This window comes from Lynx canadensis, chromosome F1 (assembly GCF_007474595.2).
Source record: "Lynx canadensis isolate LIC74 chromosome F1, mLynCan4.pri.v2, whole genome shotgun sequence".
In the NCBI taxonomy this organism is placed as follows: Eukaryota; Metazoa; Chordata; class Mammalia; order Carnivora; family Felidae; genus Lynx; species Lynx canadensis.
In genome coordinates, this window is record NC_044319.2 from 5,039,620 (window position 1) to 5,060,378 (window position 20,759).

The following is a 20,759-nucleotide window of genomic DNA, read 5'->3' on the forward strand; positions in this document are numbered from 1 at the left end:
AGTCCGTTAATTGCAATTCAGATCATTTCACAAGTGTTAATATTTCATCTTGATAACGACTGCGTGGTAAAACACATGCTCCTTAAAAGCTATGGAGAAGAAACTTTAAAAATGAAATTTATTAATCAGTTAAATCACACTAGCCTATGGGGGAGTGTTCGCAGTGTTCCAATTTTAAATGAACATTGGGGCAGCGTTACTGTGCCAGCCAAACACCAAACAGTGGGGGTAACTGACCTCCTCCGAGATCGTGGACCACTGGCCAGTCACTGTGCAGATCTTCTGGGGTTTAAGATGTTCCTCCCACCACAAATCCAAATTCTGGCACCCCTATCCAAAACCGCAAGAACATAACACACCTTTTATTTCGCAAAGAGGAAAATGAAGCTTCTAAAATACACCAGAATAACAGAATTGTCTTCGGGAGGGATAGTCTCGTTTTCTTTTTCTCGTTTTTTATTTTTCGTGAGCCTTGATAATTAACCTATGAGTTTCAGCACGATCAGGAGTATTTGTACGGGATGAGGAGTAGAATCGTTGTGCATGATCTAGCTGGGTCTCATCCTCATTGTTGGCTGCTGGGACGTCATAACTGGATGACCAGGTCCTGAGTTGGACGGAATTAATTTTGCAGAGGTCTGTGTGTTTGGGTAGGTAGAGCCGACTCAGAAACGCCATTCTGAGGCTTATTTAACTTCTCAGGCTCTGAGCACCGGGCGAACAGCCGCCCCGGGGAGGCTGGCAGCATGGAGTGGAGGCTCCCGCTCCCGAAGCCAGCCCTGCACCCGGGCTTGGGGAAGAGACAATAGAGATGCTCTGTCCTCGCCCTTCCTCAATTTAAAACCCAGGGCGCCAGGCAGGGCTTGGAAAAATTAAACCAAACACTAAGCGGAAGAAAGCCCCCCGCGTCCGATAACTGCCGATTCGTGTGGTACAAACCGACACGGAAATGAGATTGAAGGAGTTTCGAACAAATAGCTGGGGAGACAGATACGAAGGCAGATCTAAGATGGAAGAAAAGGTGGAGGGCTCGACTGAACAGGCCAGGTCGAGGCCTGCGAGCCTGTGCGCGCACACAGCCTCCGGGCTGGGAAGGCCAAGAGCGGGACGAGTACCGCCGGCAGAGGACTAGAAAAGCCAGCGGAGGCTGCAGAGGATCGGTTTAACCGAAAGGCGGTTTCCTCTTCCTCCATTTGCTCGGCCCCAATTGGAAGCGCACTGCGCGGCCTGCGCCGCGCTCTCGGCGGGTTCGGCGTGGGGGCGGGGAGGCAGGCACGGGCGGGGCGGGGCGGGGCGCGGGCGCGCTCCGGCTCTCCTCCTGCGCGGCGCTCCCGGCGGCGCAGGGGGCGGGGCGCCTATATTACGTGCGCGGCGCCGCCCCTGCGAGAGGACGTTGCGTGCTCGCTCGCGCCAGGCGAGTCTCCGCGTCTCCCTCGCGAACTCGGTGAAAGGAATTGGCGCCGTTCGACACCAGGCGGGTCCGCTCTGCAGCACGAACCCACCTCCAGCCGCAGCCGCAGCCGCCGCCCGGGCCGAGGAGCAGCCGCAGCAGCCGCCACCAGTGGCCGAGTGAGCGGAGCCGAGTTTGAGCCAGCGCCTAGCGGTGAATCGGGGCCCTCACCATGAGTTCCTCGCCTGTTAATGTAAAAAAGCTGAAGGTCTCGGAGCTGAAAGAGGAGCTCAAGAAGCGGCGCCTTTCCGACAAGGGTCTCAAGGCCGAGCTCATGGAGCGACTCCAGGCCGCGCTGGACGACGAGGAGGCCGGCGGCCGCCCCGCCATGGAGCCCGGGAACGGCAGCCTAGACCTGGGCGGGGATTCCGCCGGGCGCTCGGGAGCAGGCCTCGAGCAGGAGGCCGCGGCCGGCGGCGACGAGGAGGAGGAGGAGGAGGAAGAGGAGGAGGAAGGGATCGCCGCGCTGGATGGCGACCAGATGGAGCTAGGGGAGGAGAACGGGGCCGCGGGGGCGGCCGACTCGGGCCCGATGGAGGAGGAGGAGGCCGCCTCGGAAGACGAGAACGGCGACGATCAGGGCTTCCAGGAAGGGGAAGATGAGCTCGGCGACGAGGAGGAAGGCGCGGGCGACGAGAACGGGCACGGGGAGCAGCAGCCTCAACCGCCGGCGACGCCGCAGCAACAGCCCCCACAGCAGCGCGGGGCCGCCAAGGAGGCCGCGGGGAAGAGCAGCGGCCCCACCTCGCTGTTCGCGGTGACGGTGGCGCCGCCCGGGGCGAGGCAGGGCCAGCAGCAGGCGGGAGGTAAGAAGAAGGCGGAAGGCGGCGGAGGCGGCGGTCGCCCCGGGGCTCCGGCGGCGGGTGAGTGCTGCGTTGTACGTTGCGCGCGGCGGGAGGCCCGCGCGGGGTGGGGACCGTGCCCCAGGCCTGCCGGAGCCCCGCCGGGGGGAGGGAGCCCCGGGCGGGGGCCGCCGCGGGGGTAGCGGGGAGGGGGGGAGGGGGCGCGGGGAATCCCGCCCGGCCGCGAGGCCTCGGGCTCGGGGCGTGCGACGGTGGCGGCGGCGCCTCCATTATGTGGCTGGCGAGCCGGGGGTGGGGGGGGTGGCGGGGGGAGCTGCAGCTGCCGCTGGCGGGGGGAGGAGCGGCGGGCGGGAGCCCCGTCGGCCCGCGGTGGCGCCGCCGCGCTGCGTGCGCGCGGTGCGGGCACATGTCTCGGGGGGAGGGGAGAGGCCCGAGGGCCCGGGGCGGGCGCGCTTTGGCGGCGTTGGGCCGCGGTATTGTGCAAGGAGCGCAGGGTCTCGGCGTGACGTCACTTCCGGCGGGAGGGGCCGGGCGGGGAGAGCGGGGCGGAAGATCAGTACAATGCGGCCGCGGGGAACGCGGGCCCGGGTGGGGGAGGGGAGGGGAGAGGAGGGCAGGGGAGGGCGCGCGGGCCGGCCCGGCCCCTCCCCCCTTCCTGAACTCTCTTTGGGATACACGTGGGCTCGGGGCCTGTGCCGCGCTAGCCTGCAGGAGCTTTCTCGAATCTTCGCGTAGAGTGGCAAAATTAGCGATGGTTTTGGACTGCGTCACTAACTGCAGCCCGGTTCCGAGCTGATTGTTCTTTGGGTTCGCTTTGGATTCGTCGATTGAAAACCCTCCCGGAAAAGAACGGGAAAGTCGAGCGTTTTGCGTCTTTGGCCAGGAAGGGGGTTTTTCTTTTCCGCCGTGTCGCGGCTTGGCCCCTTACGCGGGGGTGTTGTGTGTTTTAGGAGACGGCAAAACAGAGCAGAAAGGCGGAGATAAAAAGAGAGGTGTGAAAAGACCTCGAGAAGATCATGGCCGTGGATATTTTGAGTACATTGAAGAGAACAAGTATAGCAGGTAGAGGATGCCCATCTAGTTCTACTCGTTACCCGTTCGGTCTTGGGTAGGACAAGCTGAATCAGGAGACAATTCTGTCTTTCAGAGCCAAATCTCCCCAGCCACCTGTTGAAGAGGAAGATGAGCACTTCGATGACACAGTGGTTTGTCTTGATACTTGTAAGTGAAGCGGTTTCTCCCGTCTACTCCCCTAGTTTCTCAGTGTGGCGGTTTGGGTCCGAGAGTGTTAGAAAACAACGCAGTGCATTGAACGTAAACGCATAAAACTTAGCCTAAACCGTTTCTGTTAAAAGGAAGGTGGTGATGGCTTGTATTCAGATTTCGGTAGCTAAATGTTTAGTACAGCATCGGTTGTGTCGTATTGATAATTTTCCAGGCTTCGGCAATTTGGTTATATTTTTTTATATGACTCGAAAGTTTTCATTTGTAGGAATGTAAAATTAATGCCAGTTTTTTTAATTTTAGTTAGCTAATGGAAACTTGTAAGACTATCTGTAACTTGTCCTTGCAGGCTCCTACGATAATTTCCCTTTTTGGGGTAGAATTCTAGCAAGGGAGCTCTTTGGGCTAGTGAAATATGTAATGAATGGCTTTTCCCATTAGCACGCAAGTGTATTCCCTATTCTACAAGATTGTAATATTACTTTTTCAATAACTGCTCTTTTGTTCTCAATTCCAGTTCAGTAGCTGCTGCTTTAACATAAGTTGATTTCTTCCAAAGACCTGGGGCAGCAGCAGTGGGCTATCACGGGGCTACTAGCTTTCTTCAGCAGCGAATGGTGTCAATGGCAGCGCTGTAAATACTGCTCCTTTACCCAAGTTGGGTTGCAATTGAGTATGAGGAGGATTGCAGACCTCTAGATGGGCCTTGGCTGTCACGTGTGTGACTTTATTTTTTAACAACAACGTTTTGTTGGTTTAACATTCGATCAGAATGCACGATTCTTTCACTTGGATAGAAAGAACAAAAGGTAGAAACAATTGCTTGAAAAGTAAGCGGTAAGGTGTGAACCTGCCCTGTAGATCCAGGCAGTTAAAGTGTAGATTCCCGTGTTTTCCAATACGAATTTAATTTTAATCAGGTTTGTGAGGATGTAAACATTGACCCTGGATTTCTTACTAAATGTCCTTTACAGGTAGTTGAGCTAAGGGAGTCTTTTAAAAGAGAAAACACACACGGAAAAGTAGTTTCTTTGAAAGTTCTAAATACAGTTCGGTTGCTTAAATACACACTGGGCGGGCATGGGTAGGACAGTGAAGCAGTGATTCAAGAAGTAACGCTACTATCAGAGTAGGCTTTTAATTCATTACTGAGGAATATCAGCTCCTTAATTTGCTACTTACATTGGGTACAAGCACAGTTTGAGCCAAAAATTCTATCAGCGATCAGGAATCTTTTGAGAGCAAAGCTTATTCAAGGAGAATTCCAAACTAGGTTTAATTTCCTTTCATCAATAAAAACTGTTGAAGAAAACAGTTTTTTAACTTTAGCTCTCATGGGGGGAACTCCAAGAAGGTGCATACGAAATGAGCCAGTGACCCAAAGGTAGCTAAGTTAAAGACCTTTTGGATTTGAGTAATCCGGGAAGTGGATAATCCCCCATTGTTGTTGACTAACCGGCAAGCCTGGGGAAAAGGGACCTTAAAATGCTGTAATGTGAACAGTGTTAGACAACCAGGTTTGCACTTTGTAGGGTTGAGGCTGCCTTCACAAGTTTTAGAAAGAATTTAGGATCTAGAGCCCCTGGTGTTTTAAAATGACAAAGTGCAGGATCAACGGCTCATATTCCTGTATTTTTAAATATCGTGGCCTACCTTCAGTTTTATTGTGGCACGGGTAAATTCTCCCTGGTTCTGGCATACTTCACTTTGATTTCCTGCTATCCTCTACTGCTTGCCTCTAAATCAAGGTAAAGAGCAGAGCAGGTATGTATCCATGTCCCATTGTCTTGATTATTTTATATACTTAAAATACACGTTAAACCTGGCTGTTTTAGTTTTGGAGGCTGTTTACGCTTTAGTTGGTAATTTGGTGAGAGTGACTTGGTGTGGGGGTGGGGCTTAAACGGAAGGTCAGAACAGCAGCATGGTTTGTAGAAGCAGTGTCCGTGAAGCATTAGGAAATACGCAAGAATGTAATCACCAGGTTTTGCCTACATAGCAGCTGTAGTCACGTTGGATGTCAAAAGAAATAATATGGTATTTGATATAATTACAGATAATTGTGATCTACATTTTAAAATATCAAGAGACCGCCTCAGTGCTTCTTCCCTTACTATGGAGAGTTTTGCTTTTCTTTGGGCCGGAGGAAGGGCATCTTACGGTGTGTCCAAAGGCAAAGTCTGTTTTGAGATGAAGGTAAATGTAGTTTTGTGACTTTGGTTTTTTGGTTTTTTTTTAAATAAGTGAATTTCCAGTTGCTGGACACTATTCAGTGTCAGTGGGGCTTCTTTCTTTGGAAGTTTCTGTGGACTGGAAGAGGGGCTTGGAAGACCTTTGTTTTATAACCGTTAACCGTATTTGTTACAATCAGAATTTGTTATTGAGCCAGTCTGTTTTTCTTCAGGGTGCTCCTTTTTTATCAGGCACTTGAAAGGCCCACCAAAAGGTTTAAAAATAACTGTTGGGTTTCTCGTTTTGTCCCAGAGCAAAGCATGTTGAGCGTATACTTTCATCGGGTTTCGAGTCAGGAATATGTAATTTTTAAACATTATCTGTTCTTTTAAATGTGATCCAACCAAGTACTTAACTTCAACCTTTTCAATTCCAAGTTACAAGTTCTGTCAATTTGTAAAGTTCTTATGGGGGAGGGGGGAGATGACAGGGTAGAATGAGTGTCTTTGTATTAGTAGCCAGAGAAGAATTAGCCCATGGCCCAGATGAAATGAAGCTAGAGTTCAAGGGTTTATCTTCATTGTAATCATTTATGATTTGACTTTCAGGTTACAGAGAAGATCCCAGTAAGGCATTTATATACAAAAGATATTGACATACATGAAGTTCGGATTGGCTGGTCACTAACCACAAGTGGAATGTTGCTTGGTAAAGTTTCCATTAGAGTACTGAGTCCATGAGTGTTCAGGGTCTGATTTCAGTAGTGAGACTAGAAGTATTCTAATTCTGTCTTGTTTGTTTTTAATCTATTTTATTAGTATTTTAGAGATGAATGCTATTAGCATGTGTAGTAGGATGGTTACTTGTTTTATGACCAGTGGTTAGGAAAAGCATTATCCTGTGGTCTGCAGTTTTTCAAATAGTTATATAAGCCTTGTAGCTCTCATTACTCATCTATGTTTTAGATACAGCATGAGTGGAAGAATGTTAGGTTAGGTACTCATTTATATTGTTGTCCTCTATCCTGAATGTTAAAATATGTGGGTCATGGGACTGTTTTGAACAATCGGTTTCACGAAAGTTCATTATTTTCTTAGGTGAAGAAGAATTCTCTTATGGGTATTCTCTTAAAGGAATAAAAACCTGCAACTGTGAGACTGAAGATTATGGAGAGAAATTTGATGAAAATGATGTGATAACATGTTTTGCTGTAAGTCGACTAAGTTTCTATATATAAGTGAGCAATTACTAGCTGGGGATTTTTTTTTAAAAAGGTTTATCAACATTGGCCTTCATTACTAACCCATTTTGACTAAAAACTACTTGACGTGAACTGGACCTGAAAAATCTAGTGTATTTTACTGAAGGCAGTATTGTTTCTGCTTCTAGATGTGTGTGTCTCATTGTTTATAACTATTCTAAAGCTCCTAACGTTTAACCTAAATCTGTTTTCCAGAGGGTAAGCTTCACTCAACTTGAATTTTGAGGGTTTTTTAAAGCAAGTTTAAAGGAAGCAGGTTAAAATCTTAATTTTTTTCCCAATTTAACAGAACTTTGAAAGCGATGAAGTAGAACTCTCCTATGCAAAGAACGGGCAAGATCTTGGCATTGCCTTCAAAATCAGTAAGGAAATTCTTGCTGGAAGGCCACTCTTCCCGCATGTTCTCTGCCACAACTGTGCAGTTGAATTTAATTTTGGTCAGAAGGAAAAGCCATATTTTCCAATACCAGAAGATTATACTTTTATCCAGAATGTCCCCTTAGAGGATCGAGTTAGAGGACCAAAGGGGCCTGAAGAGAAGAAAGATTGTGAAGTAAGTGGATTTTTTTTTTATTTAAATTTTTTTTTCAATGTTTATTTATTTTTGGGACAGAGAGAGACAGAGCATGAACGGGGGAGGGGCAGAGAGAGAGAGGGAGACACAGAATCAGAAACAGGCTCCAGGCTCCGAGCCATCAGCCCAGAGCCTGACGCGGGGCTCGAACTCACGGACCGCGAGATCGTGACCTGGCTGAAGTCAGACGCTTAACCGACTGCGCCACCCAGGCGCCCCTAAGTGGATTTTTTAAAAAGCATTTGAAGGTTACTTTTGTTTGGCGAGAATGACATTCAGAAGATCTGGATGATTGTTCTGTTTCATGTGCTTTGTGGCACGGCTGTTGGCATCAGCTGTAGCTGTGTTTTTTGATGTAGAATATTAAGTTTTCCAAAAATTCCCTTGTTTTAGGGCAATGAAAATTTACAAATTGAAACTGGGTTTTTGTGCACTTCACAAAATAACTTCAGGAATTTTTAGATGGCTCTACTAAGTGAAACATTTTTTTTTCCATGGTAGGTTGTTATGATGATTGGCTTGCCTGGAGCTGGGAAAACCACCTGGGTTACTAAACATGCGGCAGAAAATCCTGGTAAATACAACATTCTCGGAACAAACACCATAATGGATAAAATGATGGTAAGAAAAATACTGAGGGTGTGATCTCAGCACTTTAAAAAGACCAGAAGGCATTAAAACTTTTTTGCCTGTTGTCTTTATCCATTTTGCGTTGGTGTTTTAGAGATAGGAGCTTGGGCAAAGTTCCATTGGTTACTTAAACTATAGAAGGATGTAAACTACTTCTGTCTGGAAGGTAAAGTGCCTTCCAGGGGCGACGCTTTATTTTTTCTAGGAAACTTTGAACTATCGACATTTAGTAGCTGAACTTAGGAGAGCAGAGGATCTTGCTTACATGATAAAATGACCTTTTTTGTAGTGATGATAAGGAAAGGCAGTATTTAAACTTTGCAATGTCTGGTTTCCATGTAGATCTGAGCTGATATTAAAAAAAAAAATTGAGCTTTATTCACAAGTTTAAAGGAACTGTTGAACTTTTAAAACAGGTGGCAGGTTTTAAGAAACAGATGGCTGATACTGGAAAACTGAACACGCTGTTGCAGAGGGCTCCACAGTGTCTCGGAAAGTTTATTGAGATCGCTGCCCGTAAGAAGCGAAATTTCATTCTGGATCAGGTGAGCTGCAGCCTTGAGGTTATTAACAAAAGGAATTGATGGTTGGGTTTGGCGTGGAGCTAACATTTGGGTTTATGAACTTTGTTTTAAAGACCAACGTGTCTGCTGCTGCCCAGAGGAGAAAAATGTGCCTGTTTGCAGGCTTCCAGCGAAAAGCTGTCGTAGTTTGCCCAAAAGATGAAGACTATAAGCAAAGAACACAGAAGAAAGCTGAAGTAGAGGGGAAAGACCTACCAGAACACGCTGTCCTCAAAATGAAAGGTATGAATTTAATTCTATTAACGTTAAAGCTGCCGAGATCTGTACCTGCAAACTCGCGTGAACGTTTGCCGGTGATGCCGGTTCCTGAGTTACCTTCGCTCTTTGTTAAGGGAGTGTGTGTGTGGGGTTTATTTCTCTCTTTAGGGAAACGCTCGTACACCGAGCAGATGGCAAAGCGTGGTTTGAAAGGATGAAAGCAGGCTTTAGGACTGTGGTCTGGGGCTAATCTGACCCTATTCCTTGTAGGAAACTTCACGCTGCCGGAGGTGGCCGAGTGCTTTGATGAAATCACCTATGTTGAGCTGCAGAAGGAGGAAGCCCAAAAACTTCTGGAGCAGTATAAGGAGGAGAGCAAAAAGGCACTGCCGCCGGAAAAGAAACAGAACACCGGCTCCAAGAAGAGCAATAAAAATAAGAGTGGCAAGAACCAGTTCAACAGAGGCGGCGGCCACAGAGGACGTGGCGGGTTCAACATGCGCGGCGGGAGTTTCAGAGGAGGAGGCGAGTTTGCTTTTGAGTTTCACTTGGTTGGAGGTTGGAACGAGCGATGACCATCTTCTAAGTTTGGGGGCTGGGTGGTGGTCAGCTGAATTTAACGCAGGACAGTTGACCTCCCCGGACTCTGCTGCCCTAGTAACTAGCTTCCAATGCTGTGATGTGATCCTAAGCACGCCTTGTTAGGTGTTAAACGTCGTGTCTTTTTCTTTAAACGTTATTTTGAGAGAGCGTGTGTGATCGCGGCGGGGAGGGGGGGGGAGGAGAGAATCCCAAGGAGGCTCCGCGCTGTTGGCACAGAGCCTGACGCAGGGCTCGATCCCACAGACCTTGTGATCAGGGCCTGAGCCAAAATCAAGAGTCGGATGCCTACCCGACCGAGCCAGACAGGCGGCGCCCCTGTTGGTTTTAGAAGTTACTTTTCTCTACAGTAGAGGACCAGTCCGCAAGAGTAGGGTCCTGTGGAAAGGAAGTGCAAGGTTGCTAAAGCCAACGTGTCTTGTCTGCAGCTCCTGGGAATCGCGGTGGTTACAACAGGAGGGGCAACATGCCGCAGCGAGGTGGTGGCGGTGGCGGCAGTGGCGGCATCGGCTACCCGTACCCTCGCGGCCCCGTGTTCCCCAGCCGAGGCGGTTACTCGAACAGAGGGAACTACAGCAGAGGCGGGATGCCCAACAGAGGGAACTACAACCAGGTAATGCCCCCCCCCCCGCCCCAATGATTTGGATAATGGAGTTGGGAAAGTTGTAAAGTCATGTCACAGCCTCAGTGAGGCCATTAGGTCTGAGTGCGGTGGCGCAGGAACACCAGGGATGGTAGAACGAGGGCCGCCTAAGTTTGGTGTTCACGTGCACGAACCCGCAGCACGTCCAAGGATGTCTTAAATGAATAAATTAAACACCGAGAGCAAACAGCACAGGGCGCCCAGGGTTGAGTTGCTAGAGGCGAGGCCTGTCCTGTGCTGCTGGCTCCCGTGTACAGCACAGACCTGTGCTCTGGAGTTTGAGTTTTCAAGGATTTTTTTTTTCTCCCTGCCCCCCCCCCCCCCCCCAGAACTTCAGAGGACGAGGAAACAATCGTGGCTACAAAAACCAATCTCAGGGCTACAACCAGTGGCAGCAGGGTGTAAGTAACTTCTTATGTGCTACGTACATTCATTGTGCCTTAAGTTCATTGTAAGAGTCAGTCTTGAAACCCTTGCGCAGGGATTGGAGCGTTTTTATAATCGTTACAGGGCGAGGTTTGAATATAGGTGGAGATGGCTGTAACTTACTGTTTTAATAAAGTAATATTCTTTAATACGTATGGTTCTTTTTATTGTTAGCTTTAATTGTATAAACTAACCAAGTCATGATGTGTTTTCTTTTGTAATGTGTTTATTGATAATAATGGGATATTAATACTAACTAAATCTGGTTTGATAGAAATCAGAGGTATGACAGGCGTAAATTTGTTTCCAGCAATTACTCTGAATTAGATTGTCATTTCCTAAAAGCAGTTTGAGTGGCTTATTGATGTTTTTTCTTTAAAAAAAAAATTTTCTCTTACAGCAATTCTGGGGTCAGAAGCCATGGAGTCAGCATTATCACCAAGGATATTATTGAATACCCAAATAAAACGAACTGATACATATTTCTCCAAAACCTTCACAAGAAGTCGACTGTTTTCTTTAGTAGGCTAACTTTTTAAACATTCCACAAGAGGAAGTGCCTGCGGGTTCCTTTTTTAGAAGCTTTGTGGGTTGATTTTTTTTCTTTTCTTTTTTGTACATTTTTAATTGCAGTTTTAAAGTGAATCGTAAGAGAACCTCAGCATTGTGCACGATAAGAGAATGTGTCAGTATTTCAGGGTTCTACATTTTATCTGTAAAATGTGACTTTTTTTTTTTTATCACAACAAAAGTAAAATGTTGCTTTGTACCTGGTGTCTTTTATTAAGAATTTACTCCCCCCATTTCTCACAGAGATAACAGTCGGGAGTCATTGTCACAATATAATAGAAATGTTAGCAACCAGATTCATGGGAGGACCGCGCAGTCCTCATGAATCACCTGAGACTCTGTACTGCTCCTAGAACACTCCATCCTCTCTGTAGTTTGCCGAGCGGCGGAGGGGGAAGCTTCCATCGTAGTTCCTGACCATAACTGGGAAGTCTTTTTCTTTTTTTTTTTTTTTTTTAAATAACAACGGAATTGGCCTAATGGGGAACGAAGAGAAAACTTGGAACCAAGAGAGAGAAGATGGAGTGTACGTAGAAGGGCTGTTCAAAATGTAAAACTTTGGTTGCATTATTTGTGGAGGCTCAAACTTGTGAAGGTTCAATACCATAATTTTTCCATTTGTTCTGCATTTTGATTCTGAAAAGAAAGCTGGCTTTGCCCATTTCTTATTAAAAAAACTTGTTGTAAATCCAGTTGTCTAATGGGATCTATATGAAGTTAGCTATGTCTGTATGCCCTTCTCCCACAAAATACTGTATCACTAGTGTGCTTGTAGTACTTTACTCCACCATCTTTGTAAGCTAATGAAATTGTGAGTCACCCATTTATATCTTAATTTTTAATCATGTCAGTTCTTGAATGGGTATCTCCTTAGCCTGCTGATTTCTTTTTCTTTCTAAAGAAAGTGGGTGGAGAAATTAATTTAGACGTTTGTTTGCAATAAAAAGAATTCATTTTACTCTCGTTTTGGGATTCTCGCCATCAAGGTTCAAAATCCCTTTATAAAACTCCCAAGAGGAGGAAATTTAAGTGTGTGCTTTCTGGACAGCTTATTCTGTACTCCGTACTTCGAACATTTAGGTTTTAAAAACTTAAATGTATACTGACAATTGAGTTTTAATTACGAAGTAAAGTCGAATCCTTCCTTCCCCTCCCCCCCCAGACGACTTAACATTTAACGAGGGGAAAAGGTGTACTGGCTGGGAGAAGTTAACACTCAGTTTACCATCTTTACGAAATGCTAACGGCTGTCCTCAAGAGAATATCTTAATACGCATATATCTGATACGTGAGACTCTGGGAACAGATGCTTTTAGAAGCCATCGTACAAGCCAGTCCTTGATTTCACGACTACACAACACTGCTAACTTAACTGTAGCTATGTGACCGCATTAGATCCCCTAATTGTAATTCTATTGGGTTTGCACAGAACACTTAATCTTCTAAAGGACCCTCACTGATGTGAAGTGAGGAATCAGGAGTCAAACTGTAGAACTAAAACTTGACTTCAGTCTAGCGTTTTGTTGGTGTTTTAGGTTGCTTCTGGTAAGTTGAGGTTTGTCTGTATTTTCTTCTGTTTGCTTAGATTTTTGTTTTAGCCACCTTCAATCAGATTTTTCACTTCTTCATACTCCTAGGAATTCTGCCACGAGCGGAGCGGGAGTGGAGTTTTAGCTGGTGGTGTAGGTTTAAGTTGATACATTTTGGGAGCGGAGGCTAATCCTGGAATTCCGGTGAGAATACTTAATGGGACAAGGTAGCGTCTCAAGGGTTTTTGTTTTTTTAGCGGTTAGCTTTAGTGCTGGCAACCACTGGCATTAACTATTATATCAGTACACATTGTAATTACGAGGATTGCATAGTAGACCTACCCAGGGGAAAAATTTGTTTTCAGCTTTGTTGCTAATCAGTGTTCTGGGTACGTTTGAAACATCTTGGATCTACCTTCTAGTTGAAAACTGCTTCCCGAGGAGTTCATACTCTAACGTGAATCGTGGTGGGGGAGTAATGGCCAAATAATACTGTTGGGTAGACTGTTCTCCCTTGGGTAGTCCAGAGAAGTTTGGGAAGACCAGTGGACTAGATAAAAACACTGTCCAGGAATGTGTTAAAATTTCCAGCAGCGGTCTCCTCAAGATTAGAACTAAATATGCCTGGAAAGGAATAATCTTCGTGTTTAAGGAACTGGGAAGGGGGAGCGTATCAGATAGCAAGCAAAAGGGCGAAAAAGAAGAAACGCCATTTGGCAGAGTAGGGTCTGTAAACGAGAAACTTGGCCTCCTGCTTGCCCCTCCTCTAGCCCGTCCCTCTGTGGCGAGCAAAACCGAAGAAACACAAGACCTAGTTGGGAACAAATGTCTCCGCTCCACCGGTGAGATTGCTGTTGGTTCAGTGGTACTTCCCCTAGAAAGTTTGGCAGGTGGTCCTGTCCTCCTGAGTGAGGTGTTGGATCAGATTGGTGAGCTCCAGTGGTGTGAGGAGTGCAGGAACAGGTTAATCAGGAAAGACGGCGGATCACTGTAAGAAATGAAGTAACAGCTCCTGTCCTGTAGAGCATTTGCTTTGCTGCTGGTAGGTTCTGTCTTGTGGCTCCTGTTTGGCCTTTGACGTGGAGGTCTCTGGCTCGGACCTAGGAGGTCAGGACTAACTTGTGGCCCCTTCCTGGCCAGACAGTAAGATGAAGTCTTAGAATGCAGCACGAGTGAAGTCAGTCTGACCAAAGGAAGCCTCATTAAATCCACAAAACCCGAAGCTCACACTTGCCCAGGGTAGATTCTGTCTGAAAATGAGGACCATGTCCTGAGCACTGACAAGGTATTAAAGCTTCCTAAAGACTACTTGCCTTGACAAAGTCCTTAAAATTTTTCCGGGAGAAGTAATACTTAAGTATGTTTCCCACCTTCGGGAGAACTTACATTCATGGAGATAATGTGTTCTGTATCCAATGCTTGCATCAGTTGTGGGAATGAATGTGTTTTTCTGTGCGCTTAATATAAATTGGCTGTTTGTCCTTAGGACCGTTTTCATAATAGGTCCCGTCGCACAAATAAAAATGAAGTATTCCCATACCTTTTTAAGCTTGGGGTAGACTTCAGTCACCTACAAAAAACTGATTATAGGTCTGTGGGAATATATCTGGTACTTAAAAAGCCAAAACCAGAATAAGCTACTAAGGAAGGCATAAACCTGTCTTTCATAGCCCAAGTCTTAGTGTCTGGTAATGTAACCTTAAAAACCGTTTCCACGGCTCCCTTTGTACGCGTAAGTATAAAATGTCTTTTTTAAAAGTGGGTGGATGTAGCAGAGAATAATTGGCCACTCCCACCCCCCAGAATATTCCTTGAACTACTCCGGAAAGAGGAGTGCAGCATTCTTTTCTAAAGCCGTGCGTACCTAAGTATTTAAAATGGTTTGAGTCTAAACTTTGTCATCGGTGTTTCTGGGGCTATGAGAAATGGTGTAACGTTTCAGGAATGGTAAAGAGCAAAGATACGTAGCGTTAAGGGCCTTGGCAATAGGTCACGGTGGTTACGCCCGGGGCGGTAAAGGGGACGGTAAATTGGTATTTAGACTAACTGCGTTAGCTGTCTAAATAGTTTTAGTCCCGTTCAACCGACCTCTTTGAACTCGAATGGTTAATTTCATAAACTTACCTAAAACTATAATGCCCTTCTGCTACGCGGAGCCTTCTGTTTGGATTTAGGTTTGAATTTTCGGCCCTTTTCTTCAAGTCTGCAGTAAAACACTCGGGGGTAGTATGTGTAGCCGGGTTAGTGGTTGAGTTTTTCTTGAGGTTCCTCTGAGGCCCAGTGTATTTTATACCCTGGTGCCAGCACTGCAGGTACATGATAGACAAATACTAAAAATACTTTATGGTGGCTAGATCGTGTTGAAGCGAGTGACCTTAGCCTTCCTCCTCTTTTTTACTCACCTTGCTATCTAAGGTAAACCCTTCAGAATTGTGATGGAAGTGATCTAAAGGCGTGCTGATTGACACAGTGTATATCTCTTGAGTGCGTTGGGGTAGACAAAAAGAAAAACCAGGATCCCCAAGTCCCTTAATACCCCGAAGTTTAAATCCTGTATATGTGACATTGAATAGTTGAAATCACCTACTTAATAGCCAATTGTTTTTGCTAAAAACGTATGCTACTTTATTTGGTGGTTATACTTCGTCGATTTCAACACGCATACGGCTGGAGACCCCATACGAGCACTTAAGATCCGTAGGAGAAGGCCAACAGCATGCGCGTACATTAAGTGACAGACGTCACATCCTAACCAGTTGACTAAAATTACAGGCGATTGAGTACGTCTGATGAGTTGGTCCAAGGAACTTAATTTAGTCTGTAAGGCTCAGTAGATTGTAAATACTATAGTTCTAATGTTAACCGGAGTTATTTTAAAAATGTTAACACCTGTGTATTTTGTGAAGTTAGGTTGTGCCGTCCACATGGAAACCGGAATAACTACAATTTCTTGGCATTGTGTAGCTCCTGGGGCATTCAGTTGTGATTGTAGAGCAGTTACTTGTAGGGGAACAGATCATCGATAGGCGCTACTTGGTTAGGGAGGTTATTGGGACGAGGACTTTAACTGTGTGTTTCAGTTTGTACTTAACTTTAATTATTGCCTAGGAATATTACAATTTTTTCTCCCTTTTCGTGCCAGGATTCAACGTATACTTGCATCTTGACAAGGAACGGAGGGGGGGGGGGGTTTGGTTTTAAAGCTGGAAGGGTGGGTATGAGAAACTACATTCTATAGTTGAAAGCGAGGCGGTAACGACAGTCTAGGTAAATAGAGAAAGTGTCTTTGGGGAAGATTCGCTTCGTTTTGGCTGCACCGCCAGTGGCGCTGCCGTCCCGGTGGCGGAGCACGTTCTCTGGAGCATGCGCAGCTCCGACTGCATAGGCCAGAGAGCCAACCTGTCTAAATAAACACTGAACTGTTGTTTATGGCATGCTCTTCCCTGCCAGTCCTGTAACAGTCCAGGCGCTCACCGGAAGTAAAATCCACTTGGTGCAGGGAAATTTTCTGCACTTGCCAAGCACCTGAGAAGCATACTCAACGCGTTAGGGTCAACGAAAAAAAAATTAAAAGGCCAAGAACAGCGAGATGGCCAGTATGGTCGGCCAACCTGTGACGGAAACGTTTTGAAGTGTTAAGGCTTACAGACAGGTGAGGGAAAATCGGTACTTCAGAAGAAGGAGCGGGGCTTTTACTAGAATGGCAACTAGCAATTGTTTTAGGTAGCTAGTAATAGAAGGTGTCCTTACATTTCAGTGGTCTAGTCGAAGGGAGTGGGAGCGTCATGGTCAAGTACAACGAGAGGTTCCAGCTTTATCTATCTTTTTTTTTAAGTAATAAAGCAAAAAAAAAAAAAATATATGCTGATTGAAATTTCATCTCCTTTTCCTTAGTCTGTCCATGTGAATGTCCTGTGTGGAAGAGTAAAGGGCCCAACTAAATGTGTTCCAGTGATTCCAATAGGTATTCCAAATTCATTGCTGCTTGTACATTTCATACTTGTTCTTTGGGCTTCCAGGATTACCTTAATTAGAACTCTCTTATTTAAAAGTAGGGGATTGGGAGACATTGGTAACCCTGATTGGCTAGATTCTATAAACTGGAAAACCAGGTTTTCTCCTCTGTCCTTCGCATCCCCAAGTATGAAGTATTGGTGTGCCCGCAAGTGGTGGTCCTTGCATGGGATTAAGACTGCGTATGCAAATAGAGCCGAGCCCTTAAAAGGTTAGATCCTTAGTCTAATGGTTCAAATTCTTTCTGTTGTAACTTTTTGGAAGACACTCTTTTTAATTCTCCTCACTTGTAGAGATTACGGAAAATGCTTTAATGCAGAAAACTGTCCAGGATACCTGTGTCCATGTTTTCCCCAGATCTTTCTGCATCTGTGCTAAATGCGTACATGCTTACTCTTTATTTATAAACATTTGGAAAATAGATTGAGATCCTTTTGGATAATGAGATGGGACTCCATATCAAAATGGAAAAGTCAACTAGGAAGTAAATTTAAATTGTGAAGACAGAAGGAATAAAAAGGCTCAGTGTGAGCTCTGCTTGTGCCAGTCCAGAGCATGTAATTTCTCACCGCCCTGAAGTCCTTTAAAGGCTTAATAAGAAGCTTAGAGGGAAATGTATTGGGTAACACAGTATAGCGTTGAGACGTAGCTATCAGGATTTGCTCAGTGAACTAGAGCTCTACGGTGTCACCTAAAATCTGATGGCTTCTGAAAGAGCAGACTGCTTGCTCGGTTTCAGACTAAAGAGTAAAAATCCGATTTTGTTCACTTGAGGAAGAAAACCATTACAAGAAAAAGGTTTGTTTCAGAAATAAGCTTTGAATTCAGATAGCAGAGCATAGCTTTCATTTCATAGGACTTGTCCTCACAGTCCAAAGGGAAGAAACATTTCCGTGGAAACTGCTCCATTAAGAAACCCCGTGTATACAGGTTGTTGACTTTGGTTTCCTAAGGGGAGGTCCTACCATAAGTTTACGGCATATGGAACTTAACGGATGTTATTCCTAGGAAAGTGGAACAGATACCATTTGTTCACAAAAATGAACAACCGAAGGCTTTTTACATTAGTGCCTGCTCGTGTTAATGTAGTCACTGCTGGTTTTGTCAAGATAGAAATACTTGGGAAAAAACCTTTAGTCTAGAAAATGAAGAGTAAGGCAAGCATAGCTGTTGAAGACTCCTACTTGAAGTAGGAGTTACAAGCTTCAACGTTACAAGCTTCAACATGTAATACCTTGAGGAAGACCTTTGTAATAAGCTTTGTCCCTAAAGCTTCGTATTTTAAGAGAAAAAAGGTGGAGCTTCCTGCATAAAATCGGCCGCGTGAGACGCCAGCATTGGGGTATTGGTATATTCTGTTGTCCTCATTGGATGACCACCGGGCCATATTTTAAGATGCTTCCAAAAACTATTATTATAGAGGACCATTAAAAATCAGAAGTTTAGCACTCGCTTTATTTTTTTCTACTCATTAAGACTTTCTGTTTACCCAAACTGTAGTACGTATATTAACATGACTTTCAAAGGGGTGCCTTGACCCCCATCCGCTACAGATTTTTATCTAGGAATAGAAGGATTCCAACCCCATTTGATCCCTAGCTCTTTGCTGAAAAGTGCATAAACAGGAGTCCTGAATTTATTATATAGACCTCCTCGCATTATATAATCGAAGCAAAGGGAAACCAGCGATGGAGTAGAGGTACGTAGACTAAAAAGATGCTTGCAAATCAAATAATGGTACTAGGAATAGTTAAAATTTTTTGTTGCCAAACTTGGTCATTATAAATCACAAGTCCAAAGAAAAGCTTCTAGTTAATGTTAAATTCCCTGAGGTCCTTTTACTGTGATGGAAAAGCCAAGTAGTCGAGGGAGGGGTGAGGGAAGGGGGAAATGCATAGAGCACCAGACAGATTTAACGAAGCATTATAGATAAGCCACAAAGCGTTTTTAAAACTACTAATGGCCGCAATTCTATTTTAATCAGCTATTTAGCTGGTATCTACTGCTAGATCACCTAGTGTGAAGTTTTGGAATTAATGGAACAGTGAAAGCCGCGATTCACCTGGAGGTTCCCGAGGTCACGGAAGGTAGGTTGCCCTTCCAGTCCCCTGGCGAGGGGGGCGGGGGGCGGGGGGTGGGGGGGAGCGGGGACCTGGAGCACCGTTTAACGGACACGTGGGGACTGGTGTTACCAGGCACAGGGGTTGGGAACGTAAAGAGAAGAGCTGACCGGAGTTGCCGACGAGGGACTTGGGCTCTGCCTGTGGCCAGAGTGGGAGAGCTTAAGCAGAGGCCTGAGTTCAGGTCTCCGTGGCCGGAGGTGCGCCGCAGACAGGCTTGGCACAGAGCTCACCCGGTGGGAGCCTGAGGTTGGATGGCGGAGCGTGAGCGGACGGGGTTGGAGACTAGCGGTGGGACCTAGAGGTCTGTCGGGAGGCCTCAGGGAAGGTGTCCGGGAGCCACGGGGGAGGGGCCCGGAGTGTGTCCTAGTCCAGCAAGGAGTGTGATCCGAAACCTCTCCGTAACTGAGGAAGGAAATAGAAGGCATTATCATGTAAATTTACTAAACGATATTTTCAGAGTCAATCCAAGTAAGTATGTCACAACTTTGTTTTTACCCAGGTCTTGAATTTATGCAGTTACTCTGCTGTGAAAGTGAACTAACCTTGTAACTGGTGAAGGCCTTGGAAATCTTTGCCAGCCGAGAGGTTTCTCTCACTCAGGGTAAGATGTAATCATAGAATGGGAGGGCAAGGTGGGAACTGAGTTAGCTTAATCCGATTGCCCGATTTTATACATCGCCTCCGTTTGTAAACCGAAGCTGAGAACAGGAGTGGCCTGTGCACACAGCTTATTAAAGGTCCGGTTTGATCAGTACTCCTCGGTCTTCCCCCCCCCCCCCCCCCCCCCCCCATGCAGATACAGTGCTGCCTCTTAAAACGTGAGTGACTGGTCACTTTGAATAACAGACTGGATTCAGCTTTTGAGTTGTGTCTGTAGTGGACAGATGTTCGTAAACTGCATTTTCCTTTCCAACAACCTTTCCTCATTAGTGTTCAAATCCTGCCTTGGGCGGCCCCTAGATGATGAGAATATTCTTAGGAGGTGTGGCAATTGGGAGACCACATAGCCCGTGCGCCCTGCCCCTGGTGAGGACGGCCACGGGAAAGGTGGGCGTAGGAGGGAAGGGTGCTCCCCTGTGTGACCTGAACGGAGCATGCGCTCCCCACTTACCTTTGAAAAGTGGGACACCCCAGAATAAAGTTTCAGGATATCTTGACCTTGTTCTGTTTCTCTGGCTCACCACCATAATCCAGTTCTAGGACCATTAATAACCAGAATCCTGTCCGCTGGTCTGTGTTCAGATTTACCGTCTCTTAACCAGGAAGGGACCCCCTAGCTTGTGTTTTGTCAAATTATTTAAGAGATTTTCCTGAAAAGTCCTGTTGGCTATTTATTGAGCCAAAAAATAAATAATTCCATTGCTTCCATTCCAAAAGGGAGTTTTTTTTTCCCCTGAATGAATAAATGCTGTAGACTTGGTTGGTTGGGTGCCTTGTTTTTGTTTCTGTTTTGCCTTTTTACATGACAGCTGGTTGAATTGTAAATTACTTATTCATATTAATGTAATAATATGTGTGTGATCCTGTAGTTTTTTGTTTGTACCAAACAAGTTCTGAAAATGTTTGTGCATGCCCTGTGTATATGTAAATTCCATTTAAAAGAAACTGCATACTTCCAGAAAAATTAGAGCACTTAAAAACAATCTTCACTTTTGGAGAGATCCTACCTGTTCTAAGAAATCTAAGAATATGGTCAGGTGGTGAGTGCGTTTTTAAAATAGCAATCCGCAAAGTCCTACGGTCCATTAGTGTTTTAAGGCTTACAGTAGCACCTAACTTTAGAAACCAGGAAGTATTTCCTCATTTTTAACAGGATACAGTGATGCAGTTGTTACTTGTTTTTAAGGCAAGTTTTCTGACCCAACTGGGAGAGATTCTGTTTCTCGAAATGCCATTACTTACACTCTTACTACAAGGAAACTTTTCTGAGCATGTGAGGCCGCTAAGTTTGACGAGCC

The 20,759-nt window shown here is 45.7% G+C and overlaps 1 protein-coding gene across 5 annotated transcripts; it reads left to right on the forward strand.

The window, feature by feature from the left end:
• Positions 1 to 1,402: 1,402 nt before the first annotated feature.
• HNRNPU (heterogeneous nuclear ribonucleoprotein U) lies at positions 1,403 to 20,695 on the forward strand. 5 transcript variants are annotated; one of them, XR_003965970.1, is made up of 16 exons: positions 1,404 to 2,313; positions 3,204 to 3,315; positions 3,401 to 3,474; positions 5,534 to 5,673; positions 6,258 to 6,357; positions 6,747 to 6,859; positions 7,200 to 7,463; positions 7,986 to 8,105; positions 8,531 to 8,659; positions 8,752 to 8,920; positions 9,167 to 9,421; positions 9,925 to 10,109; positions 10,469 to 10,540; positions 16,559 to 16,628; positions 18,663 to 18,765; positions 19,301 to 20,695. XR_003965970.1 is itself a non-coding variant. In XM_030302756.1 (14 exons), exons 1-14 carry the CDS (start codon positions 1,623 to 1,625, stop codon positions 11,017 to 11,019), a joined length of 2,478 nt encoding a protein of 825 aa, XP_030158616.1. In that variant the 5' UTR covers positions 1,405 to 1,622; the 3' UTR covers positions 11,020 to 12,093. The 5 variants fall into 5 exon arrangements, 2 of the variants coding, with proteins under 2 accessions (XP_030158616.1, XP_030158617.1); XR_003965968.1 differs by having other exon boundaries at positions 1,403 to 2,313; positions 16,559 to 18,765; XR_003965969.1 differs by having other exon boundaries at positions 1,404 to 2,256; positions 16,559 to 18,765.
• The last annotated feature ends 64 nt before the right edge of the window (positions 20,696 to 20,759 follow it).

Bases quoted from the DNA above. Each gene is read 5' to 3' on its own strand.
- HNRNPU (XM_030302756.1), top strand. From the start codon at position 1,623: ATGAGTTCCTCGCCTGTTAATGTAAAAAAGCTGAAGGTCTCGGAGCTG. The intron at 3,316-3,400 runs GTAGAGGATGCC...TCTGTCTTTCAG, and splicing joins GAAGAGAACAAGTATAGCAG to AGCCAAATCTCCCCAGCCAC. The intron at 7,464-7,985 runs GTAAGTGGATTT...TTTCCATGGTAG, and splicing joins AAGAGAAGAAAGATTGTGAA to GTTGTTATGATGATTGGCTT.